Consider the following 26,892-nt stretch of genomic DNA (forward strand, 5'->3'; position numbering starts at 1 on the left):
GATTTTTATTTGAGAGAGAGAGAGTAAGAAAGAGAGAGAGTATGAGAAGGGGGAGGGTCAGAGGGAGAAGCAGACTCTCTGCCAAGCAGGAGCCCGATATGGGACTCGATCCCGGGACTCCAGGATCATGACTTGAGCCGAAGGCAGCCGCTTAACCAACTGAGCCACCCAGGCGCCCATACCGTAATTTTTCTTATTTCTCTCTATTGTGCATAGTTACCAGATCATCCTATGGCTTAACACCTTCACTTATATACTTCTTTATTTGGAAGAGCTGTGTGAAATTTCTAAGCATGGAAATCTTGCCATACATGCCATCTTACAGAGAGGTTGGTTCCAGAATCAATTTTGAAATGTTGTGTTCTTATCTTGCAACTTGTACAATTAATACCTTTGGTCAGAGGGACTTTTGTTGTGACATACTTCATCAGAGACGTTGCTACTACTGGTAGGAACACCATGGAAGGGACTCCACACTCTTCCACAGGGAGGTTCTAGTATGAAAACACGGAATGCTAACTGGTGTAACGCTATCTCTGCACCAGTGCAGATGTGCACCTTAAAGAAATGAACTGTGGTACCCCCGGGTACCGCACGCTGGGGGCAGGTTAGCGCCAGGACCCTGCTCCCAAGTCCGTCAGGTGCACGGGCAGCACCTGCACAGGACCCAGAGTTTGTCAAGGCTGCGGACGGACTAGTTGTGGGTCAGTCTGGGAGCTAAGGAAGCAGGATAATCCCTTTTTATCTGATGGCTTTCCCTTCTAGTTCCTAGGCCTTTGAAGTGCTACAGGTCTGAAAATAATTTGTATAGACTTACTTGAGCTCATCTCTTAACTAGCAGATATGAAAGCAAACGATTACCACAGTTATTTCTTAAATAAAGCCCATTTTTTTCCTGACTTCGGTGTCTTTTTGGCCTACCTCACCATCTTCTGTCATCCTCACTTGTACTTTGCCTCAAAGATGGGGTCATCTTCCTGAGTCCAGTCTTTCTGGGTCTACCTTTGCTCCCAAAGGCAAGGTCACGCTTGGAACCTTCTCAGTTATCTCTGTGGCCTCATCCAACTGACTTAGCTCAAGTTCTGAAATCTCTTCATTCTTCTCATTCCCTCAGTGCTTGTAATTTGGGGTCTTTAGCTAGTTTGGTGTCCATCTTTGTTATCTGGGCAGAGCCCCATACCCAGCTGTTCCCTGCTCATACCTTAGGGTCCCTTCTGTTCTTTCTTGGCCTTTGGAAATCCAGCTCAACTTTGAAGGTTGAGTTGTCACCTTTCCTGCCACTCCCTCCCCTGGACTTTTTCCTGTATATCTCATACTGTATTTTCTTCTCTTCAGCTTGTTGGGTGGGACCTAAGCTCCACGAGGGCAAGTTCTGTGTCATTTATCTTTGTATATTCAGGGCCGGGTTCCTAGTACTCGGTTATCCTGTGCTTATCTCACCCCTCTTTCAGCCTGAGTAATCCACGAGGCTGCTTTCTTTGTCATTGGTGGGTGGGTATTCTGACAGAAAGTTACCCACTGACCTCCGGCCTGTTTTCTCTAAATCTTGTCTCCTTAGGTGATTTCTCTGTGCCCGAGGGTTTTATGTGGACAGGTAAATGAAGCCCTACTTAGTTACTGGCTATTCAAGCCAGAACACCATCCACTCCCATATTTAAGTCATCACCAAGTTTTCTCTTAAGTGACTCTTGAATTCCTTTACTTTCCTCATCACCAGTGTGGTGGGAGAAGCTACCCTCCTCTCTTGTGCAAAGACTACTGCAGCCCTGTCTAACCCCCTCTGCTGCTCAGCGGCTCTTTCCAGAATGTCAGTCTCCCCCTTCCCTTTTATTTAAAAAATTCTGGCTTTCCTTTGTTCCTAGATAAATGAAAGCAAACATCCTTAATGTGGCACCACCTTTGCAGCGTCTGACAGAGAAATGTCCTAATCTTTTGAAGGCACAAGTGTGATTTTAATACTTTGAGAAGCAGATGTTCTAGAAGAGGACACTTGTTTAGACTTAAAATGGGGACTACTCTGTCGTATGACTTAGGCACCTGGGGGACTATAGGCGGTCCCCACATTTAAACAGAATTGGTTCCTAGAGCCTGCAACTGAAGATAAGGCTGAAGAATTTACTTGGCATTTGCTTCATTTCTGGTTTGCTAGCTGAGAAACCCCTCATGTGAGTAAAGGTGTACAAGAGGCAGAAATACAAACTTCTCAGTGTTGACAGCGAGAAGCACGGTTAAAAGTGTGTGCAGGGGGACCGCTTTCATTTGTACATTTGTTGTACGTTGTACTATATATTTTTTACTTTATTGCTGCACGTACATTTTTCTTTTTCACATTTCTCGTTTTCAGTTATGTTATTCATTTATGCCTGAACCTGCTGACTTGATGATGAAAAACTTAGAGTAACATGTCTACATTTTTTTTTCCTCCAGAAGTGTGGATCTCATAGACTAAAAACTAGCTTGTTGTAGTATGCTTCCTTTCTGTAATGGGATCACATTTCTGTAAGACGGCTGCTTTTTAGGAGTGGAGAGCCTTTGTCAATAAAAATATCTTTTAAAAGTTGTATTCAATCAAAACTTAGACGGTGAACGAACTGTTTTACGGATGTAACCCTGCAGCCCGAGTGAGCACCCTTCTCGCATGTGTCACCGGCATCATGTACTGTTTCTTTTGTTGATTGTTAGTTTGCTGGGGATGAAAGCACAAGTGATCATATTCAGGCTGGTTAGATTAGTGATTTTAATGTGAAACCATTGCTTTTAGAATAATCATGGGCCAGACTGGGAAGAAATCTGAGAAGGGACCGGTTTGTTGGCGCAAGCGTGTAAAATCAGAGTACATGCGACTGCGGCAGCTCAAGCGGTTCAGGCGGGCTGACGAAGTGAAGGTACAGCTTTTATCTTCTGTGGAGCGCACCCATGGTTAAGGTTAAGGATCGTCCCCCCCCTCCCCCCAAGATAAGTTTCAATTTGCAAGATAAGTCCATTTTCAGCCAAGGTCATATTTGTAGTAAGATAAATGAAGGCTGGGAAACCCAGGGCCTTGATCTGTCTTAATTAACCTAAAGATGGTCCCAGGCACGGTAACGAGAATGGAAAGATTGTAATCTAATGGCTAGTCACTCTGCTTTGAAATCACTATCTTTTTAGTGTATCCTTTGTGTTGCACATGCAGATTGGGGACCCAAATATAAAGGGATGTGTTTCAGGGTTTTATGTTTCTAAAGTCATTGTGATTTTGTTTTTATATGATGTTAACAAAGAAAGGATGGAATGATTTTCTGGTCCCCGCCCACTCTTAATAAAATAATCCGTGTGGTGCTTTTGTGTTATTCGAATGTGGGAAACTACAGTTTAGTGTAAAATCTATATGTGTTTGAAGGAATGCTCCTGTTATTTTTGAGAAATCACTAGATTTTAACCTGCGTTAGAGATACTATGAATTTTCTAACAATGAACAATTTCTCTTCTCCTCTCCTTCATTTTTTTAAAGAGTATGTTTAGTTCCAATCGTCAGAAAATTTTGGAAAGAACGGAAATCTTAAACCAAGAATGGAAGCAGCGAAGGATACAGCCTGTGCACATCCTGACTTCTGTGAGCTCATTGCGCGGGACCAGGGAGGTTGGTTAACTCACGCACTGCAGTAATTATCAGTGCATTCTGGTTTTTGCTGTTGCAATGTTGGTTGGTTATTGATAGGAAGTCATTTACCTCAGGATGTCCATCTTTTTATTGTTCTTTCTTTTTCATGTGCAACTATGAGTGGCTGCCTTAGGTAACCTACTAGTTACTCCTATACGAGAGCTGTAGTGTTTAGCATATATTTTCCCTGTTACCAGGTAGGTGTGTAGATTTTTATAGGATTGTTGATTTAAAAAAACTGTTAAGTTAAATGCTCTTTAACGGCCTCATCAGATCACTGTTTAGAGCAAGGCTTTCTGACTCACAGTTTTTTTTCTGCCCCTTAATATAAATTAGCTATGCTATAAGAAATGTTTCCTTTTCATTCATGTTCATGGACTATGAAAGTTTTTTATTATTTGAACGTTTTGTTCAAATTCTAAGGCTCTCTACGAATTTTTAAATTCAATGTTGAGAGATCAGAAGTCCTTTTCTATAGCATTTTCTAAAGGAAGGTGATAGATCTTAATCCTATTTTCAAAAGAAGGCAATAAATGTATGGCAGGTTTTATAATTAAAAGACACATAAAACACAGTGGCAGTAAAATGAAAAAATGGCAGAAGCCTGGGGCACCTGGATGGCTCAGTTGGTTAAGTGTCTGACTCTTGATCTCAGCTCAGGTCTTGGTCTCGGGGTTGTGAGTTCAGGCCCCCCTCCACCCCCCCGTGGAGCCTGTTTAAAAAAAAAAAAAAGAAAAGAAAGAAAATGGCAGAATCTGAAAAACGTATCGAACTGATCAGGAGGGTTTTGGGTGAAGCACTGCAGCGTAAGTACCTGTCCATACAGGAAGACACGACTCAGGAGGTGGGATGCTAGTGGAACGGGCACCCAAACAAGAAGAAGGAGGGAAGTGATTCGGAGTGTACATTATACCACACAGTGGATAGTTGTTTCTCCGAGTGTCTAAACACAGGAAGCATCTAGACAGTGGGATCTATTCTAAAATACGTTTTCAGTGAGGATGTGATACTTAACAAAAAATTGTAATAAGCAGTAATTGGCTAGCACATGAGACACGCTGGCCTCGGACTTGTCAGTCCTGCCACAGTAGCTTGGTCCTGTGATGACTGTGATCATGCTCTGGTGGTCTTGGTGGTGACACATGACTTGGAATGATTCTTAGTCATTTATTCGTTTTGTCAGGTGACAGCTCTTTAAAGCTTGGGCTTGCAGTTGTGTAAATATGTATTCTATGCTGCTGACACCTCTGCGTCGTCTGGGACAGGTCAGGCCTACCTGGTGGAGGTAAATGACTTTATTAATACACCAAGGGTGAAGGATTCGTTTCTACGCAAGTCAGAATGTTCTCAAAAGGGAGAAGGATGGGGCTTCTAAGTAATTCTTTGGAAAGTTTTGTCTGGTGACCTTTTGGAAATTTTGAGGGTAGAGGAAAAAGAAACCTTGTTTGTTCTCCCCGGAAGGATAAATCTTAGGGATTTGGAGAAGTAAGTAGGCACCCATGGAATACTTTTTGCCACCCATTTCGACTCTCAAAATGCTACTGAAAGCCCATCTTATACTTATAAGTAAAAGTTCACAGCAATTATGATTTCTGGCAATGTGCTGGGTACTCTGCACACATGAACCTCCTTTAATCTTTGTGATAGTTGTATTAGGCCTTTTTCTCCCCCTGGACGAGGACACTGGGCCTTGGAAGACTAGTCAGTTTGCTTGCTCCAGTGATCTGATGCGGGCCCAGAAGAGCACACTTTGCTCAGACACATTAGGGAATGAGTACAGTTCATTGTTTATGTACATAAACTTGAGTTGTTCATAATATAATTTTAAGGACAGTTCATTCAAATGAGTACTACTTGAATTTTGCTTTTAGTTTTGTCAAATGGAGATAAATGTAAAGATATCTAACTTTTTAACGTGACTTTATGTGAGAAATAGTAAGAAGAAATGAGCATTGTAATAAAACAGAATTGTTTTCTAAACTTAGTACCCCATGCAGATTGAGAAGAATCATTTTCACAAAATAGGAGGAAAGGAAGGCAATCACCCCCTGCCTCAGGAACTCAGTTTTTGTTGCATGGAACTCTGACCTGGTCAAGGTTGTTAGTTTTTGAGCTACTCTTGATAGCTGATTCTGCTTCAAATGATTCATCTTTTACTTCCCCCACCCCCAACCCCCTTTAAAACCATTATCACTGACTTTTGGAAGCTGAACGTTTATGCAGTTTGTGATAAGCTTTTGGTGTTCTCACAATAAAAATAATAAAATTTTAGGACTGAAAAGGACTTTAATGATCTCTGTCTAATCTCCTTATTTTGTAGATGAGACTGTATCCCGTTTTATTTTTCTTCAGTTTGAGCATTCCCAGCTGTATGTCAATTTCTTTTATATGCTTTAAAAGTTGGAGTCCGAAGTAGGTCAGAAGCAGGAGGATAAATAAAAGTTAGTGTGTTTTTGCAAAGACTTTCCTAGTAGTAGGCTTGGCAGAAGTTCAGACTGCAATGTTGGTCCAAACACCTAAAGTCTGTGGCTTTCAACATTGGGAAGTGCTGTTATAACATTGTTTTAATTAACTGCTTATTTTTATAAGCCGATCCTTTGTAAGTGCTGTCTTCAGTTTAAATCCTTTGCGGCATGAGGACCGTTCAACGACAGTTTTCAGTTTTTCACTCAAGTCTTCTACTTTAATCCCTTCTGTGCGTGTAAAGTAGATGTGCTCAGTTTTAAAATGACTGGTTTTTATCTAGGTTATTTTAGTGAAGAACGTCTGACAAAGGTCACACTCCCTGATCTAACGAAGTGGCCGCTGTAGACGCTGACTTCAGATCAAGGAGCCCTGCACTTGAACTTAGAGACCCCGTCTTCAGTATAGTGTTTTCTTAATATGTATTTCTAAGATACTTGTGGGTACTTGTTTTTTGGTGTTGAGGTTACAGAACCTAATCAGTGTTGCTCATACAATTTTTATACAGAATGTGTCAATATTTTTCTTTTTAAAAATACTCCTGAATTCTTGAAGACAGTGGCGGTATGTTTTACATTTATTTCCTTTGCTCTTTAGTTAATCTCTTTAAGGAGCAGTCACCTTAAAAATGTCACTAAATGATGAGCACAGACCAAGGGATACATACCTTATTGATAGAGTATGTGGCTGTTTTTAAAAACCATTGCTTCAAAACAAAACAAAACAAAACCCCAAAAAACCATTGCTTCTAGTTGACTTTTGTTACTTTGTCTTATCAGTAAAAAACTTGATCTTCTCTAAGTCTTCGCATCGGTAGTCCTGTTCTTCAATGTGTCTGTTTTTCCAGTTTTAATGAAGAAACTGGTTTAGGAGTTAACTCTTAAACAGTTCTTATGAGTGCATTTCTTTTTGTACATTTGTCCATTTCTTGCTAAAAACCAAATGGCGCTTATTTTCATTGATCTTCATACCAAGATTTTTATTACCTGTGTGTATTATGACTGAAAGAGAGGCTTGCTCAAATGATGTCTGTCTTCTGGGCAAGTGGTATGATTGGTTTAGTAATTTAAAAATATCCTGCCAGTATGCATTTGTAGATTCCCAGGAGAATTTATGTTCTTGTAGGAATTTTGTGTCTTGTTTACTAATGAAAATAGAATTTTTAGTGTATATTTACATGTGGGGCTTCTTCAGGATGCCTAACACAGCAGGATCATTAGAAAGACATCATAGTCCTCGCATTTATGAAGAAGTAAAACATTTTAATACATACAGGTTTGATCCTCCTAGTAATACTTGAAATGACTATGAGTTCATGATCTATCGTTTGATATTTGCAAATTTTTTGTGGGGGTGGTGGAGAGTCTTCTATCAAAATAACAATGTAAGTTATATGTTTGCAGTTTGGACTTACTATTTTTATTGAAGGAGAAGGCTAACATTGTCTCATTTACATGTAAACACTTGCATTATTTATTGACTGGTAAGGCACTTTCCTCAGTTAATTGTAAATAGAAATTTTTGTTACTATTTACAAAGAAAAAATGATACACTAGTGTACCCAGTATATAATTTAGTGCTCTTAAGTACACTCTCAACTTGCAATATAGTAACATGCTTTCTTTCCTTTGTAAATTTCAGGATTGTAGAACCAGTAGGTCTAGATTCTCATGAGCCATTTGAGCAAATACGGCAGGGAGCAAGGTCATTTTTCTCATGTCTTAGAAATAAATGGATGGTTCTTAGTCTGAACACAGCCATCCTTTCTTGGTGCCTCAAGGAACTAGTTTCCAAGTTGCTTACTGTAGCTCTTTGCCTTTCTTTAGCCTTTTATTGGTATTTATTTGGAGAGTTGAGTCCTGTGGTAACTCTGCCAGTCCTTCCCACCCATACAACTTTTCAAATCACTGTAGCCTTAGCTTCCTCTCTGGCTTTCCTTAGGCTGAAATAGATGGAACGATTCTTACATGACCATAAAGGAGGATTTCCTTTTTTTTTTTTTTTTTTTTGAAAGGAACTAATGTAAACGATTTATGCTATTCCAAGAGGTCATTTAAAAAAAAGAAAGGTCACTTATGATGTTTGCATTTATATATCACTATCATATTAAATATATATCATATACTTAATGTCTGAGTTTAACTTAAGATTCTGTATCTGACATTTGGAAAGTGAATTTTTCACAGATGTCAAGTGTTTATTTTGTGCACCTAATAAACCAGAAGTTGCTTTCAATTTGCTGTTTTTCTTCTAGAACATTGTGTATATAGTTGGTGTTTTATATACACACATAGTCAGCTGTTTAACTGACTACAAAGATCAAGATCATTGATCAAGATCAAAGATCACTGATCTACAAAGATCAGTTCTTTTCTCAAAATGCAAATTTTGACAGCTACTTTTAAGAACAGATTGAAGCAGAAGAAATGCTTGTCTAGCCTGCTTTGTTAAATTGTTTATTGCTCTGAAGAAATAAAATTTTACTAGACCTAGAACTTCTGGGATAACATGGATTGACTTAAATTTACTGCTTAGGATTCTGCTTTATCTTAATAGATTTTATAAAAGAATATTACTGGAGTACCATTTTGGGAGGGTTGGACAGATTTCATGAGCTACCTTGTATTGATTGAGGCAGTTTTATACCAGGTCATGTGAATATCTGTCGGGTTAATGAAACTTCAGTCGTTCTCTCTGACGAAAGGCCACTGCAGAATGACTCTTGAGAATTCAGATTACACTGAAATACATGAAACAGAAGGCAGAAGTTCCTGTAGTCCAACCTCTGTGATTTTTAATCTTTCTCATCTCTTTTTCTACATATAACATATTAGTAATAATAAAATATATTGTATTTGAAAAGGTTACTGCCCAGATAAAATGTGCCTGCCAATTTGGGCCATCACTTAAAAGAAAAATTTTTTTTAAAGATTTTATTTATTTATTTGAGAGAGATAGCACATTCGAGAGGGGGGAGGGTCACGGGGAGAAGCAGATGTCCTGCTGAGCAGGGAGCCGGATGCGGGACTCGATCCCGGGACTCCAGGATCATGACCTGAGCCGAAGGCAGTCGCTCAACCAACTGAGCCATCCAGGTGCCCCCCCCCCAATTTTTTTTTTTTTTTTTTTTTTGAGTATAGTTTACACACCCTGTTACATTAGTTTCAGGTGTAGGACATAGTGATTCAACTTCTCTGCACCTCATGCTGTGCTCACCACCAGTGTGGCCACCATCTGTCACCGTACACTGTACCCGTACAATTGGTAATGTTCCCTAGGCTGTGCCTTTCATTTTTTTTTAAATTAATTAATTTATTAGAGAGCACGTTGGGAGCAAGAGAGCGTGCGGGGGGAGGGGCAGAGAGAGAAGAGAATCTCAAGAATATTCCCTGTTGAGTGCAGAGCTCAAAGGGGCTTGAGCCCTCGACCCTGAGATCATGACCTGAGCCGAAACCAAGAGTCGGCTGCTCAACCAGCTGAGCCACCCAGGTGCCCCTGCTGTGCCTTCTATTCCTGTGACTTAGTCATTCCCTGACTGGAAACTGTCTCACTGTCCTCCCCCATTTTGCCCATCTCCCCACCCTCTGCATTTTGGGCCATCACTCTACAACGTCTTTCCAGGTCCTCAGTCTCTAAGAATGCAGTGTCTGATACTGTGAATATACCATCATATACTGCCCTGTTCTTAATAGATGAACATTTAGGTTTTTATTTTTTTACTTTTGCAGTTAGTATTTTGGTCAATACCCTTCATCTACATCTTTGTATCTTTGAGTAATTTTGTAGGAGGAGTTCCTAGAAATAAAATAACTTGGTCAAGAGGATATGCATATTTAAATTTCTATGGCTATCACCACGGTGTTCCCTGAAAAGATTTTCCATCTATACCCCACCACCTGTTTATAGTAGTGTCTGTCTGTCTCTGTTCCCAACGCATAATATCAGTCTTCTGGATCTTTGTCAGTGTGATAGGTAAAAAGTTATTAGTTTGTTTGCTTTTTATTACTTACTCAATGAGGTTAAGTTTCTGTTGTTTGTTTATATTTCATAATTGGCTGTTAGGGTTTTGGATCTGTTAAAATTAAGTTGGACTGTTTCTTAGGGTTTTTAAGGACTTTTGTATATTTATTAAATACTCCTTTTTAAATCATGTTTTACAGATTTCCCCCGCCTCCCCCCCCCCATTTTGATGTTATTTCTGGTATATTTTGATTTATAGAAGTTTTAAATGTTTATATAGTCAAATTAGAATTTCTTTTGATTTCTGTGTTTCTAAAGGCTTAGAATGTAAAGATTATATAAATTACCTCTCCATCTTTCCGTTTAGTTGTTTTCACTTACCAGGAATTTCCTTTGGTATAAACAATGAGTTGGGGATTTGGTTTTTAGTATTTTTCTCTTTAGCTTTCTAGTTGTTGCAACACTACTTAGTAAATAGTCGGTGAACAATCAAAAAGCAGTTATAAATCTTTATTGCAAAAATCAGCAGGCTTGGCTGACCTGATTGGTGGTCCCCGATCTACCCTCTGAGCAGATCTAACCCCTGAGCCCGGACTTCGTGCTTCTCCTCAGCGGCCATGGCCTGGTGCCAGTGTTGGCCCTCTCCACAGTAATTTGCTGCTGCCCTGTAGCTTTCAGCCCCACATCCACTCCTGGAAGCTTCAGAACGAGCGTGCTGCCGTGATTTATGGAAACCAGGGGCTTCAGTAGTACTCGGTCTGCCATTTCTTAGTGTGTTTTTTTTTTTTTTTTAAGGGACAGAAATGATCTTATTTCCCACTCAGGACTGTTCTTGAATTCGGTATTTGAGTTTGCACAGCTCCGGTTAGCTGCTTCATGTGCCTTTTGGGTGTTCTGTAGTTTTACCAAAACATACGTATTGGCTATTGTTCAGTTTCTGGTTTCCAGTTACTTCAGCAAAACTGGAGTTTGTAGCAGAACTGCAGATTATGGGGAGTGATTTAATACAGCCCCTTCTGACCCCAGACTGCGTTGGGTTTTCCCTGTGCATTGGGTTTTAATAGGATTAACTAGGTTGATATATTTATGGTTGCTTTCATTCGGGATTAGGCTTTTCAAATTAGGATTCAGGGAAGAGTTTTAAGGGTCTAAACTTCCTGAAATTGCATTGCAAATGTTCTGTGTTCTATGTTAAATGCGTGTGTGTGTGTGTGTGCGCGCGTGCTTTTCTTCTGAAAAGAAGTATAAGAACTGACACTTAGAGGATGCTATCTTTCTGTAATGCTTAAGTGAACTCAGAAGCAAGAGCCCTATGTTGCAGGTAGAGAGGTTCTTCCGCCAATCCGGGATGGCTCTGTAACATATTTGACAACAAAAGTGGACATAATTTACAGTCTGGTTAGGAGCCACTCTTTGATCCCTTAGCCCCAGCGCCCTTGATTAGCTGCTTGTATGAATATGTCTGTGTCAAGATTTGATGAGGAGTTTTTCTTCCCGGTGCTTATTTCTGACCCTTTGCCACTGGAACCTCCCCCCTTCTCCTGATCAGCCTCCGAGACCTGGTTAGGGACTCATTCTGTCTAGCTTCTTTTGATCCAAAGTTGGTATTTACTCATTCCAGTTTTTTTCTTTAGGACTTCTTTGCATAAAAGCAGTCTGAAATTAAATTATACACACTATCATTTTCACCAGAAGGGCTAGCTTAAGATTTGGGTGTGTTATCTTTTCTGTGCTGTGATTTTGAAGAATAGAGGCAGTTTCAGAAATGATCCTCGCTTTTCTCTAGAGTTCGGGTGGCAGTTGATGCCTTACCCCCTTAGATGTCAGATGGTTCCTTACTGTTTTTACTTGGAAAGGCTGAAGGATATTAGACAATATCAACAGTTCGTTGTGTCTCTGGCATGAATTAAATGGATCAACTAGTATCCAAGAATATTTTTAACTTGGCTAACTGACTGTATTTTTTTCCCCCCACTATACGGAAGTTGGACTTCACGCTTCTGATGTTAAAGATTGTTCAGAGACCAGATAGCCATGGCTATTTTCCTTTGGGATGTCCCACTGTAAAATGGGGAGTCATATCGACCTCATAGGGTAGTGGTGGATTTTAAAGAAGTTAACTTTGGTAAAATCTCTAGCACAGTGCTTGGCACATAGTAGGGTGTCTTAATTTCTTTCCCTTCCCTGCAGGCCATTCACCTGCTCTTCCCTCTACGATTTTCCATAACACAGTTTTTACTTGGAACCAGCCTTCTGCCAAGAGTCTCAGTTTGGTTGTGTACTCCTACAACTACTATTTTTGGCTTGACTTCCCTCTCCAGCTCCCAGTGGTCCAGCCACACAGTCGCCTATTGTACCAGCTGGTTGATGTAAGTCTATCCATCCTCAGAGGAACCTGGTCACTTACCAGTAAGCTGTGTTTCTCTGAAAATGTAGCATCCTTGATAACTAATAGAGTTTTTTTTTTTTTTCCTTCTTTACCATTGATGATGAATCACCTATAATAACTTCCTTGTGTGATCCTCAAGTAGGAACGAGAATTGGAGAATTCTGTTTGTTGATGTAGGTCTCCTAGTGAGTTCCTGAGTCCAGGACACTTGACCGATCAGGTAAAATGCTTTGGAGACCCATGAGGTCAAAACCCTTTTCAGTATTCTGAATGATATGAGACTTAATTACATAAACTGTCAAGGATGATACATTTTCAAAGAAAAAAAAGTTACTGGTAAGTAACTGGAATTTTTTGAGTAATTTTCCTGTTAAGTCAATAAATAAGAATTCCCAAACTTGTTTTACCAACAAATGCTTTTGCATTTGAATATTATTTCATAAATGAAAGGAATATGGTTATTAGTTAAGGTTAATAGTTAAGGAATGGGTTAGGTTTCTAGAGATACTATATAGATAATGAGGTGGGTATAGGCCTTCGATTTTCTAAGTAGGTGCTCTCTTAGCTTAAAGAGAAATTGGAGTGAAATCTCCATTAGACAAAATCAGCAAATGCAGTCTGTTCATTCCAGAAACATTTTTTGAGTGCCTACTCTTTTTTGAGACACTGTGCTGAGTATCATTGTGAGACAGAGAAGTAAAACCACACTGTCTCAGCTGCTTTTGCCCTCAGAGAGCTGATTTCTGGCCCCTTGGTGACTCTCCTAGGCTCAGGGTTGAGAGGATGGGATCTGACGGGGGTGCAGGGTTGGAGGTGGTACCTAGTGCTGCAGCCTTTGCTATCTTATTTTTGTGCTTCTCTAAGTTCTTTCTGTTCAGGGGAAAAATCAGTGGAACTTATTCAGTAGATTCAGAGCATTTTCTACATCCTTAGAGCAAACAGATGAAGCAAAGTCCCTCCTGTTTGGTAGTTGAATGGAATATTAAGCTGTCTAGCCTTAAGTATGACCTTGGGTTCAGATGTTAAGTAAAGCAGGTGGGTAAGTTAGAGTTGGAGAGGCAACATGCTGCCCTCACCCCCCCAAGCTCTAAAGGAGGCTAATCTTCAGAATTAAAGCCACAGTATTAATTTACTTCCCTCCAAGTGTAAAACAAAACCCAAAAACTCTAATTTTTTTGGTAAGAAATTACAATTACTTTGAACTTAAAATTCCCGGACAGTGTATAATACTTGATTCAGTAATTAGGAGCACTCCTGGCCCCACAGTTAGGCAGTTAGGTAGGGAGGAGCAGAGGTGACTTGGTAGTAAGAGGACTAAGAGGAGGGCCTGGGGGAGAGGGCGTCTCCGGCAGGCGGCAGCCCGGGCACAGCTGTGCTTGGTCTCTGACCCCGCGAGCATCTCGAGGGCAGGAGGGCAGCACAGAGAGGAGGCGCGTGGGTGTTGGAGTCAGACTTAGGCTTCCTTCCTGGCTTGGTAACTTTCTACCTTTCTGACTAGGCAAGTTATTTAACTTCCGTGAGCCTCAGTCTCCTCCTCATTTGTGAGGTTGTGACGCTGGAGGCCGAGAGGAGCAGTGGCTAAGATGACGTATCCAAAGCACTTAGCACAGTGCCTGCAACATAGTACGTGCTCAATAAATGTTAACTGCTATTATGATTGGGTTATTGGACGGATGGATGAAGAACTGTATCAGAGACCAGAGCGCCGAACAGGGAGGGATGGTGGCTCTGGAGTATTAGTGAACTGTTCATACCTTCTCGTTTACTTGAGCTATGAGCTTTCTAGTAGTAGTATCTTTATCTTGACCCTTTTGGAAAGCAAATTAATGGATTAATCACTGTCACAGTTCTTTCTAACAACTCTTACCTTTAAACCTTCACTTCCACCAGGAAGGAACTATTTTGTGCTGCAGTGACTGTGACCATTGCAAGATTATCCCCCTGGCCTGATGAGACGCTGAGGGCCAGGTGTGGCCTGTAAGCCAGAGATTCTCACTGTAATTTCACCAAATCTAGTCCTGCTATTTTAAACATTAAACATTTAATAAATATGCGTGTGTATATATATGATTTTTTGTTTCATTTTACTCCTTCAATTCTTCTTTTTGCTCTATTTTCACTGATTGTAGATTAGGAATATATGTCCAAGGGTATTTTTGAGAAGGTTCTTGGAAGCCTGATAATTAGGTAATGGTCCTCTTTAAGAAAAGCTGGATTCCTAGATAGGATAGAAAGTGCTGTGGTCATTTGGGCACAGATTTTTACCGTATTTCATAGAATCAAAGATGCAAAATTTTGAACATTTTAACATCTGAAGCTGGAATGCATCTTAGAATTGCTGTGATAAGAACACATTATGTTATAGTTTAACTGGCAACATTATTTTCTCACTGATACGGAAAGTAATGGAATGCCTTGAAATTGAGGTCATCACGGGTTGGATGAAATACGGTATTTCAAGAGAGTAGATGCACTTAAACATTCTAGAGATACGGTATCGTGGCAGTTTGTGAGGTGGGCAAGAGCAGAGGCTCCAGAGTCAGACTTTCTTTCTGGGTTTAAATTCTAGCCCTGTCTAATGTATGACTTTGGGCCAGTTACTTACCTTTTTTTCACCTGAGTTTTTGTCACCTGTAAAATGGGGGCTAAGAATTAGTCCTCATCTTACAAGTATTGTCATGGGGACAAAATATGGTAAGACATGTAATGTGTTTAAAATAGTGCCTCGCACATAGAAAGTGCTTAATAATATTAGCTATTATTATTAATTTAGAGATTATACTTTTGCAGAGTGGATATGAACTTCTTTTGTTGTGATTGAAACTCAGATCTGTTATTACCCTTCATCTTTGTTTATCATCTGGTAATATCAGCAAATGATGCTTGGGTTTTTTAAAAGGAAAGATAAAGATAAGAAAGGTGAACCTAACAGTTTCCATATTCTTACTAAGCGAGATTTAAGAGGCATATTTGGTATATGTAATACAATTCCATGTGGTTGAGATGTAAAAAAAATTAAGCATCGAGCTAGGAAATTTATAGTGAGTTAACCCGAGACTAGCAAATGCTGTTTTTGATTCTGATTGATACTGGTAAGTATGGGAAGGGTTTTGGAAGCTTTTGAAAATTTGCAAAATCTGAAGCATTTTTTTCACCCTAAGTAAAAGAAAGTAAGAAGGAGAGAATCCCTCATGGTTTTTAGGTACGTTGTTGTGTCATTAGGTTAAGGAATTTCCTTTTCAAAATTATCTAAGTGGGCAGCGTCCCTTTATAATATGTTGACAGCTTAAGGTTGTCCTTTAATTCTTATGAGTCAATTTTATTTTTTCTGTTCTAGTGTTCAGTGACCAGTGACTTGGATTTTCCAACACAAGTCATCCCATTAAAGACTCTGAATGCTGTTGCTTCAGTACCCATAATGTATTCTTGGTCTCCCCTACAGCAGAATTTTATGGTATGTAACTCATGTGTCATCTGCTTACTTGATAATCACTTACTTTAAATAAAACACAATTTTCTTGTCAAGGTGAATCAAGAATAATATAAGTAAAAAACGTTATCGAAATGATAACACTCAGTGATTTTTTTTTTTTTTAACCAATATATATATTTTAATAAGCCTTTGTGGTGTTGCTCTTTTTCTATTCTTTCCTAGTTAAAGTATTCTCTAAAGGAAAAGTGTTAAGCAGAAATCCTACCTGGGATTAAAAATATGTTTAAAAGATGAAGCTTATAGTTCTTATGCTTGAAAAGGTCGGTCAGTTTTCTGTAATTTCAGTTGATTTAGAGATTTTGTTAATTGAGAACTTTTTACTGAAACGGTTTTAGGCAGCATGTTATTAAATGATAATGTACATTATGAAATATTCTAAGGGCTTATAAAACACAAACTTCATCATATTTCCACAGATAACACTGGCCCAATAGCTTTTGTAATGAAATGCTGGTATTTAATTCTTTATAGAGGTAGGATGAAGGAAGATGAAACGAGAGAAATTTGAGTGTGCATTCTTGGCTTGTGTTAAGTAAAAAATACATAGTTTTATTATTGATACGTAAAATAAGTAAAAATGTTGATAGAAGTCCTTGGTGAGCGTACTTTAGAGAATTGCTTACTAGATTTTTTTTTTTTTAAGTAGGCTCCACGCCCAGCATGGGGCTTGAACTCACAACCCTGAGATCAATAGTCATGTGCTCGACCAACTGAGCCAGCCTAGGTTTTTTCTTTTTCTTTTTTTTAAAGATTTTATTTACTTATTTGACAGAGAGAGAGATAGCGAGAGCAGGAACACAAGCAGGGGGAGTGGGAGGGAGCCCGATGCGGGACTCGATCCCAGCACCCTGGGATCATGACCTGAGCCGAAGGCAGACGCTTAATGACTGAGCCACCCAGGTGCCCCCTAGATTTTTTTTTTTAAAGATGTTTCTTTCTTAAAAGATTTTATTTATTTGAGAGAGAGAGAGAGAGAGAGACCACGAGTGGGGAGGTTCAGGCGGAGAGGGAGAAGCTGACTCCCCACTGAGCAGGGAGCCCAGCACAGGGTTCGATCCCAAGACCCTGAGATCATGACCTGAGCCGAAGGCAGACATTTTACCTACTGAGCCACCCAGGCGCCCCTTAAAAGATGTTTCTAATGTCTTTAGTAACTTAAAGATTTTACAGTGGGAGATTAAAGATAAACTTCAGATGCTCTTCTGTAATTGCCTTGTGTATTTAAGACTTCATGCAAAAACATTTAGTTTAAGAATTATATTGCAAGAGCTTATGGGAGATTTCATTATTTTCGTAGACTAAATTTCTGAAAGGATATAGTGTTTAAAGTTGTCAGTATTATTTAGAATTATCCATGGGTTTTGCTGGTCACTATCTTTATTATGGTTAGGATATGTTTTAGGGAGCAAAGCTTACATGATATAGTTAGGAAGACAGAATAGCCAATTGTGACTTAATTTTGGCTTTTATCCAAAAAAATTAACACTCCTAGTTTAAATGGTATTAGTGAAAGTGAGATGTGGTGCAAACTGGACTCTTTAGTTGTATGTAAGTTTGTTTCTGGATAGATCAGTGCATTAAAATTTTAATTTTATATCCCTTATGTACTTTCTCTCCCAGTTTCCCTTTTCCGTGTTTAAGATTTTGTTGTCTTCCTGAACTTTGCAGTTGTCCTAAATTTGTTATCTGGGGATTAGTTGAGATTTTCTCCTTGTCTTCGTTTTTCCCGCCTGCTCTTATGTGATGGTCCCCTGTGTGTCTCGTGGCCTTTTCCTGGTGTATTCTTCGCTGTCGCGCGTGCTCCCCACCTGAGGCTCCTACACTGGCTGCAGCTGCCATGTCCTCTCCTCTTAGCCAGGCCACTCTGTTTATCAGAATTATCCTTCTAAAATTCTCTCTAACCAAAACACAGACCTGTCCTCACTTTATTCTCTTTAAATATGGGCTTCAGAACTCTGTAGTCTTGATCTAGCATTCCTGTCTTTTTTATCCTTTGTTGAAGATTCTCTCCCTCCTATGCATGTCTGCTTCCAGTCCCTTGTATTCTTAAGTTCTCCTTTCTCCTGAACTTTTCTTGGATTGGCTCTCCCCGCTAAGTTAGCGCCTTCTTTTTCCCCTATTGTCTTCCAAACCTTCATAAACTCATATCTCATCTTGCTTAGCATGATCAATTTGGATAGGCATCTTGTTCCTCTCAGCGTTGAAATACTGTATGTAATTGTAGAATGTTCTTATTTTATGTATAAGAGCAGATCTGTTTGGCATAAGCTTTACAATACTCTATTTTACATCCCCTAGATTTTTATTAGATTGAAGGTCTCTGAATAGCTAGACCATCAGGTGAAGTTTAGAAATCCTTATATTATTATTTTTTTAAAGATTTTATTTATTTATTTGAGAGAGAGAGAATGAGAGAGCGAGTACATGAGAGGGGGGAGGGTCAGAGGGAGAAGCAGACTCCCTGCCGAGCAGGGAGCCCGATGCGGGACTCGATCCAGGGACTCCAGGATCATGACCTGAGCCGAAGGCAGTCGCTTAACCAACTGAGCCACCCAGGCGCCCTAGAAATCCTTATATTATTATCTTCTATTGTACGGCTGTTTTAAGTGGTTTCGATAAACCATATTTCATCAATTCTAAGACACTGGGTGTGTCTTAAAATTGATTGGTTCATGTGGTAATACGCAATACTTTTTCCTTTCTTGAGGTGCATAAAATAATGGTAAGTTTAAATGATTGATGACATGTTAGATTAGGTGAATAGGGTATCTTTTCTTAATTTTTTCCCCCTAGAAACAGTTTGATTTCTGAGATAATTCTTATTGGTGGGAGGGGTCTTTATATTTTAGAGTTTGCTGTCTATTTAGTTTAGATCTGGAGAACTGGGTAGAGACATCTACCTAGGAAAAAAATAGTATTTTATATTACATTGATTTAAAAAATATTTTGATATTTAGGATAAGCCTGCTTTTAAAATGTATTTTTTATTTTTAGGTGGAAGATGAAACTGTTTTACATAACATTCCTTACATGGGGGATGAAGTTTTAGACCAGGATGGGACTTTCATTGAAGAACTAATAAAAAATTATGATGGAAAAGTACATGGGGATAGAGGTGAGCCCTGTGTTTATTCTCTTGGAAAAAAGTGCCAAAGAATTGAGAGATACTTTGAATTTTTTAAGCATAGGTATGAAAAAGATTTTTTTTTTTAACATCAAAAGTAAGTTTTTTGCTGGACTGGCCTGGGCCTGTTTCCAAGCCTAAACATTTTAATGTTTTCCGTAACTACTTTTAAATTGAAGAATTCATTTTTGCTATTTGAAAATGATGCATAGTTGGTTATAACACATTATAATGCCAGTAACATGTAAATTAAATAGAGTTGTTTGGGTGTTTGTAGATTTTAAGATTCCTTCACAGTAAGATTAGGGTCAGGGCCCTGCCCTGTGACGCATCGGCCCCAGAAGGCCCTGTGCTCAGAAGGACGCCCCGCTTAGCTGCCACAGGACCTGCACTTCAGCCACTGCGTCCGTGGCATCTGTGTTTCCTGTCCCAGAGACCCCGACAAGGTGTCCAGCAGCACGGTGGCTTGTGTAACATCATCACTGTCCCTTCTCTTGGGAAGCGCTGTTGGGAGGAGGCTGAGGCCACAGTTAGTTTCTAGTGAATTAGGTTCAAGCAGCGGGCACTGGAAACTTATGGGCGAGGCTGTAATTAAAGAGAAAGTGACAGGTGTTGAAGATAAAGTCTTTCTAACTTTGCCTCAGGCCAGTCTTGAAAATGATCTCCCGCCTCATTTTAACCTTGATGTTCTAGTGCTCATTAATAGGCCCTGGCTGTTTCTTCCAGTTTAGAAAAGGCATACGTAAACTTTTGTCATCACCACTTTCCTCTGTGTATTTCTGATATTTGACTTGATGAATTTCAGAATGTGGGTTTATAAATGATGAGATTTTTGTGGAGTTGGTGAATGCTCTTGGTCAGTACAATGATGATGATGATGATGATGATGGAGATGATCCTGATGAAAGAGAAGAAAAACAGAAAGATCTAGAGGAGAACAGAGATGGTATGTCTGTTTATTAGGTTTGTGTGTAGCCACGACAGCATTTTTCAAAAACTAATAAAGTACAAACAGATATTAATTCCTTCTTTCTCTTTTCTTTTCTGAAATATCATATCGATAGTAATAGAATCAAAAATGAGAATATCTTTTGTAACATTTCATCCTCACTTGGGCGTCTTTATTTCCTTTGGCTAACCAAAGAACTGGTTCTGTTTTTGGGATTTTGCTGGGTAATCATCATAATCATCATAATATAACCTGTTGATCATTGACTACGTATAAGTGAATGGGCCCGTCACTCTCTGTGCTCCACAAGGTTTCTGTTAGCATCAATCATATCTATTTTATAGTTGAAGAGGCTGGCTTAGTGCAGTTAAGGAACTTAGGGTTACACTCTTGGTTGGGAAGAAACAGAATCCAGAACACTATGATGGTAACCCTTCTGACTGACTCGAGAGCCCATGCTTTTAACCCCTACGCTAGTGGTGGCTTATCGGAAAAGTAGAGGACCCCAAGCCAGAGCCCGTAGCTGGTGGAGACTTGGCAGAGCACATTATTAAACAGCATAGAAGAATGTGGGGAAAAACCTCAATCTGAAAGAAGTGTAATGGTTATGTAACAGGCCGTGATCACGTGCTTCCTCTCCTTGGTTTTACAGTGAAGAAACAGACCCCAGTGGATAGTGGCCAGTCAAGGTCACAGACCCAGTCAGTAGCAGATCCGGGATTAGAACCTGGGTCTTCTGCCTCCCGGTGGGCCTAAAACTTTCCATATTTGATTTTGAGTTTTTTGTTTGGCTCACCAGCACTCCATGGATACATGTGACGTACGTCAGAAATAAGTGAAACACAGAGTTGATAATTTCTTAGGAAATCGGCTTTGTTAGATGTAGTTGCGTGGAGAGAAGGAAGGATTGAAAACTTGTTTACTTTCATCTTTTTTCCCTTTCATATTTTCCCATTTAGATAAAGAAAGCCACCCACCTCGGAAATTTCCTTCTGATAAAATTTTTGAAGCCATTTCCTCAATGTTTCCAGATAAGGGCACAGCAGAAGAACTAAAGGAAAAGTAAGATTTTTCTTTTGAGGCAGTCTTGCGTGTATGGTATGCAGCTCAGCATTTTGGTTTATCAGAAACGGAACTGATGTAGCTGATGAGCCCCTGGGCCTCCTCTGTTGACTGCGGCAGGGTTCTCAACCCTGTGTCTGGGGCGCTCTGCTCAGGACAGTTACCGTAGGCGCCGTGAACACACGACGTCATTGACGGTCGTACGTGGAGAGGAGAATTTCTCTGGACACTTGCAGAGACGTTAGTGTCATTGAAGTTTATTTTAATTAATATAGTAACATTTTTCATGATCTGAATCCTGCCCGTGAACTTGATTTTTGACATACCATGCATAATTTTTAATTGGCTCTTCATCTAAATAAAGATTGTCATGGGTTGGAGCTTTCCTTGTGTGTTTGGGCAAGATGAACATCACAAAGAATACACGGCACCGTTTAGAAACTGTATTTTCAGAGAGGAAGTTTTTGCTGTAGCTTCACTTGCGTTTTTCTTGGTTAATGTTAGGTATAAAGAGCTCACCGAACAGCAGCTCCCGGGCGCCCTTCCTCCTGAATGTACCCCGAACATAGACGGACCAAATGCTAAATCTGTTCAGAGGGAGCAAAGCCTGCATTCATTTCATACACTTTTCTGTAGGCGATGTTTTAAATATGACTGCTTCCTACATCGTAAGTGCAGTTATTGTACGTTTTCATTTTCTATCTTTGTTGTGGAGTTATGTCTTAAAGCAACTTGGAAAGTGTTGTCACTTATTATAACTAGGATTTATCATTTAATCTGGCAGTTATGATTGAAAAATATGTTAGGATCAGAGTATCGTTCTTTTGTACTTTGTTGCTTGAGGGTTGCTGTGAAGTCTTTTGCACGTATTTAATTTGAACCACTTGTCTTCCACTAATTTGGAATAGAGGTCAGTGGTTTTTCCATAAATGCTAAGCAAGCAGTTATTTTGTAATAAAGCTATTACTGTGAATTAGCTGATAGCCTAGAGCAACACTGCGATATTGATGAACAGATTTTGTTGAATAAGAAATTGGCTGAAAAGATGCTTATATATGTTCTTGTCTATTTAGTGGGGTTTTGTTTTGTTTTGGGTGCTCTGAGGAGATTACTTTTAAAAATATCTGCATTTGGGGGGCAGCCTGGGTGTCTCAGTCGGTTATGCATCTGACCCTTGATTTTGGCTCAGGTCATGGTCTCAGGGGCGTGGCATCGAGCCCCGCATCTGGGTCCACACTCAGTGGGGAGTCTGCTGGAGATTCTCTCTCTCCCTCTGTCTGTGTCCCGTTCCTTGCCCCCCCCCCCAACTCCGTGCACACTCACTCTCGCTCGCTCTCTCTCAAAAAAAAAAAATCTGCATTTGAGTACAGGGAAAGCATAAAAATAAAATGTTGTTAATGAAATTTAAGTATGTCCCGTATACTACTACTTTATTTTTCTGACGTTACTGGGGAATGAGGTTTTGTAGGAAAATTTCCAGGTAACAGGAACATTTAAAACACAATTTAAAAATCACCAACTACTTTTGAGGCGCATATTTTGAAAACATATTTGATATCTCCTTGGTTTCCTAAGCAGAGTTTATTTAATAAAGGTTAGCTTCTTCCATATTCATTTTAGTGCAACTGTCTGTAGCCTGGTCACACCGTTAGGGGCTTCTGACCTGTGTGAAGGCGTTCTCCCCTGTGCTAAGTGGCCCTTTTGAGTTCCTCTGGCTGTCTTTGTACAGCAGTTTTCCCCTCATTATCCGGTGGTACCTCTTAATGTTAATTAGCCTGTCCAAGCGGTTATATCTTGTCTCATTTTGAGTTTTTGCTCTGTCTACTTACATTTGCTGCGTCTCATAATTTGTTGTGTGGTACGTATCTTGACCTGGAAATGATTTAAGTGTGTGTGTGTGTGTGTGCGGTATTAGTGGTGTAGTTACCTTCAATTAGAAAAATCTGAAGTAGATTTTTAGAATTATTATATTTTCCATGTCCTTGCTGTTGTTAACCACCTTCCTAATCTTGATGATTTCGTAGTTTTAGTAATCTCTGGTATGCCGGCCATGGGTTTTTTCAGCCATTGGACAAAGATCAAATATCTTACTTGGGCTTGGCAGTTGTTGTCTTCCTACAGCCCTTGACATAGTTGCCTTGAATTGCATTTAATTCACCTTTACACACAGTCATTTTATAAACTATGTACAATTTTCATTAAAAATATTAGAAGTTGCCCTCAGATACCACTATAGCAAAACCAGTTGGGTGGGAGCTCTGAGAAATGGTCCCTCCAGTTTGTTTGTAGATGCAACATTTCTTGAACCTTTTGTGTTGTACAAATGAATCAAAGGAAGTAAGATACTACTTTTAAACATTATTACATGAGTCATTTTATTGTGATCTTTAGATTTGAGTAATTTTGATGAACCTTGAACCTGATAATTATCTCCTTATTCAAGCTGGGAAGAAGATAATTATTTCACTTTAGTGACATTTGCTTCTGTGGAATGGCAGGCTGCTCGCTTGTAGCACTTGGGAGCAGTGGGTCCAGCAGCTGCTGTACCCCCCTTTTCCTTCTCTGGACACTAGAGCCAATCTCTTCATAATTCATCCTTGATAGATTCCCTAGGTATTCATTGCTTTCCATTAATTTTGACAAAATATCACACACCAAAGGTTTTTCCTAGGTAAAATGAGCCAGTAAAGACATTACTAAACATATGTATTTAATTTTGTTTTTAATTTTATTTTTGTGCTTTAATTTTGTTTTTGTCTATGTGAGAGGAGAGTAACATAGTACTTCATAAGCTGTTGGTTGTGAGGATTAAATTTGTTACTCTGTGTAATTTACACGGAGTAAAATACTTAAAACAGTACCTGGCTTGTTTTTAGTCATCATTGTTTAAACAGATCATCATTCACATGACACACATTTCAAAAATGTATTAAAAGGTGTGCAGTGAATTCTCCCTTCTACTTCTTCCCTCATCCATAGAGTTTGTACCTCATTCTTTACACCACTCATGTCAGTTTTTTCTGGCAAAATGCAAAGATACTCTTTTTCTGGCTGTCCTATTCAAAAGGTATCATACTCTTCAGGCTTTTCCCTGTTTTGACTTAGTGAATATTGGTTAGGTATTATTCCTGTCTGGAGAGCCTCGTAGTCTTCCGCTGTGGGAGACGGGAGAACTTACTGACAGGTTCCTAGGGGTTAGCATTTGGATTGTTTGTGACTCCCGCGCTAACAGCGCACAGTGAACCACCTTGGCTGAACCTGTGCGTCATTTCCCACAAGGGCAAGTGAACCCGATCCACTGTGCTTAGATTAAGGCTTCGTTCTTTTGCATCTAACATTGAGTCACTGGAATTTATTCTCTTAGAATTTTGGATCCACCCCTCCCCTCCACCTCCAAGGCCATCGAGTTACTTCCATACCATACCATTTCCCGGGAAGTTCCCGTTCGCCGCTGCACCCGCCGCCTTCATTTCCCGTCACCACGTGCGCTCGGGTCTCTTTCCTTTGCGTTTGTTCCTTGAGTCTTTCTGTCCAGGAGGCTTTATTCAGAGATCTTCTGGCTATTCTTGCTTGTTTTTTAATGTAACTTTTAGAATCTTTAGTTTGTCTAATTAAAAAAAAAAAAGTCTAGGTAGTAAGTTTATTGGAATCCCATTAAATTTATTAATTACCTAAGGAAAAACTGACATTTTAAAATGAGGATTAAGTGTAACCATATGATCAAGTTTCCTTTTGTGTCCTTTAATAAACTCAAATTTTCTTCATGTAGCTCTTGGACGTTCTTTCTTAAAATGATTTCTAGGCATTAATGGGTTGTTGCTGCTTTTTCTCTTTAAATCCTGTGTATTTTATACCTTGATACCTTATCAGTTGTCCCTGTTTATATTAGTTTCTCAGTGGATTATTATTAGAGCTTTTGAGCTATGTAAGTAAACTATCTGCAGTTATTGATTTCTGTCTTTCCAGTCTTTATGATTTTATTTTCTTGTCTAATTTCATTGGCTTGTATCTTCAGTACAGTGTTAAGTAATATTAGTACTAGTAGATACTTTTTTTTTTGGCTTCTGGATCACTTTTGAAATATTATTTCACTCAGGTTTTGAAATTTATTTGTATAAACTTGATCTAAGTGTTCTAATTCTTTTCTTCTTAAATGTTTCATTCTCTCATTTTTCTTGATGAGCTTAAACGGTGCTTTATTTTGAGAATCTGTTTTGTGTATTTTCCCCTCAGAGAATCAGCTACTGTATTAGATTTACTATTTTTCTTTTTATGAATGTGATTTTTGCATTGTTTCCATTCTTCCCTCTTTTTTTTTTGTTTTTTTTGGATATATGCTTTTAACATGAAATGAATTGTCTCTAGAGTACTGTTTCAACCTCTCTTAGGTTCTTATGTTTGGTATTACTATTATTTATAAGGAATTTTAAGGAATATTTTATGTCTTCTTTTTAACTCACTGTTTAAGGGAGAATTTTTTAAACTTCTGGGTGAAAGGGCCTTTTTTGGTTGTTATATATTTCTTATTATTTCTGTGTGGTAGCCTTACTGATATTAGGTTATTTAGTTGTTGGGTGTGTCTGCCATTTTTATCTATAAAGAAGATGCTTTGATGGTAGGGGTTTGGCAGTTCATCTTAGCCAGAGCTCAGTATCTGACCATGGATCTTTTCCATTTGAGGGACCTGTGCGTTCTAATGAACCTTGAAGGATGAATGGCTTTAGTTTGGGAATGAATCCCACTTTGTATTCCAAATAAATTTTAGACCTTGATCCATTCTGTAAATTGGAAACGGGTTGTTCTGCAAACTTGGAATCATATGATTTCTTTATAAAAGCCTCAGCCTAAAATGGGCGGCCTGGTCTGTCTTTGACACTTGTTAGAGGAACCAGGGTCGGCTCCTGAATTGACTGTGGGTGGGTATAAAGAGGTAACACATTTCTGATAGGGAGGGAAGGAAGGCAGGCTGGGAAATTGAGGTTGGGAAATTTTATATGCTTAAATAGGATCAAAAGTAGAACCTTGGAATAAATGTTTTGCTAGGTTTCCTATTACCTGTATGCCCTACAGAGGAATCCATTTTAAGCATAAACCCCTGTTCTGTCTGTCATTTCTGATATTACGTAAAAAAGTCTGTTCTTTTTGGAATTTGTATTGATGCTTATTGTAGAGCTTTTAACAATGGTTAGAATTTCAGAAACAGTATTCCATAGTTTGTAGTTGATGGTTGACTTTTTTTTAGTATTTCAGATGTGTAATGATTAAAATTCAGACATACAGAGTTCATAGTTGCCATGTAATTAGAGTGACTTAAACCTCGGATTTTAAGTCACCCAGAGTGATTCCCTAAATTTCGGTTTTTCTCATCTGTAAAATGGGGATGAGAATCCTCATAGTTGGGGGATTTTGTGGGGATGAAATGAGGTAATGCCTGAAGCCTCTTACTGTGTGCTCTGAAGACAGGAGCCTTGACCGGTAGCTGCCGGCGCGACCTGCTGTTACTACCGGCCCATGCTCCGAACATTGAGCCGGGCATTTTGTAAGGTGCTTAGTATGACCAGTCTGCTGTCTGTGATACGCACGAGAATTTATGTGATTCCAACTATAAGTAGAACAGTAAGAAGTTTTTTTTAAAGATTTATTTGTGAGGAGAGCATGCACGAGTGGGGAAATGGTCAGGGGAAAGAGTATCTTCAAGCAGACTTCCCTCTAAGCGGGGAGCCCCATATGGGGCTCGATCCCACTACCCTGAGATCATGACCTGAGCCAAAACCAAGAGTCGGACCCTCAACCGACTGAGCACCCAGGTGCC

The 26,892-nt window shown here is 39.4% G+C and overlaps 1 protein-coding gene across 5 annotated transcripts in view; it reads left to right on the forward strand.

The window, feature by feature from the left end:
• Window positions 1-224: 224 nt before the first annotated feature.
• Window positions 225-26,892, forward strand: part of EZH2 (enhancer of zeste 2 polycomb repressive complex 2 subunit) — a 41,895-nt gene continuing 15,227 nt past the window's right edge. Inside the window, exons 1-8 of one of the 5 annotated variants that reach the window (XM_032401388.1) lie at window positions 2,796-2,885; window positions 3,491-3,619; window positions 12,254-12,432; window positions 15,790-15,906; window positions 18,940-19,060; window positions 19,875-20,015; window positions 20,978-21,080; window positions 21,585-21,748. In XM_032401388.1, coding sequence (XP_032257279.1) covers window positions 3,550-3,619; window positions 12,254-12,432; window positions 15,790-15,906; window positions 18,940-19,060; window positions 19,875-20,015; window positions 20,978-21,080; window positions 21,585-21,748 — 895 coding nt within the window. In that variant the 5' untranslated portion in view covers window positions 2,796-2,885; window positions 3,491-3,549. Of the gene's footprint in view, window positions 2,886-3,490; window positions 3,620-12,253; window positions 12,433-15,789; window positions 15,907-18,939; window positions 19,061-19,874; window positions 20,016-20,977; window positions 21,081-21,584; window positions 21,764-26,892 lie in introns of all 5 variants that reach the window. The other 4 variants (XM_032401390.1, XM_032401391.1, XM_032401392.1 and 1 more) reach the window with 4 other exon arrangements.

The sequence above is a fragment of the Phoca vitulina genome, unplaced genomic scaffold (assembly GCF_004348235.1).
Source record: "Phoca vitulina isolate PV1807 unplaced genomic scaffold, GSC_HSeal_1.0 scaffold4, whole genome shotgun sequence".
NCBI lineage: Eukaryota > Metazoa > Chordata > Mammalia > Carnivora > Phocidae > Phoca > Phoca vitulina.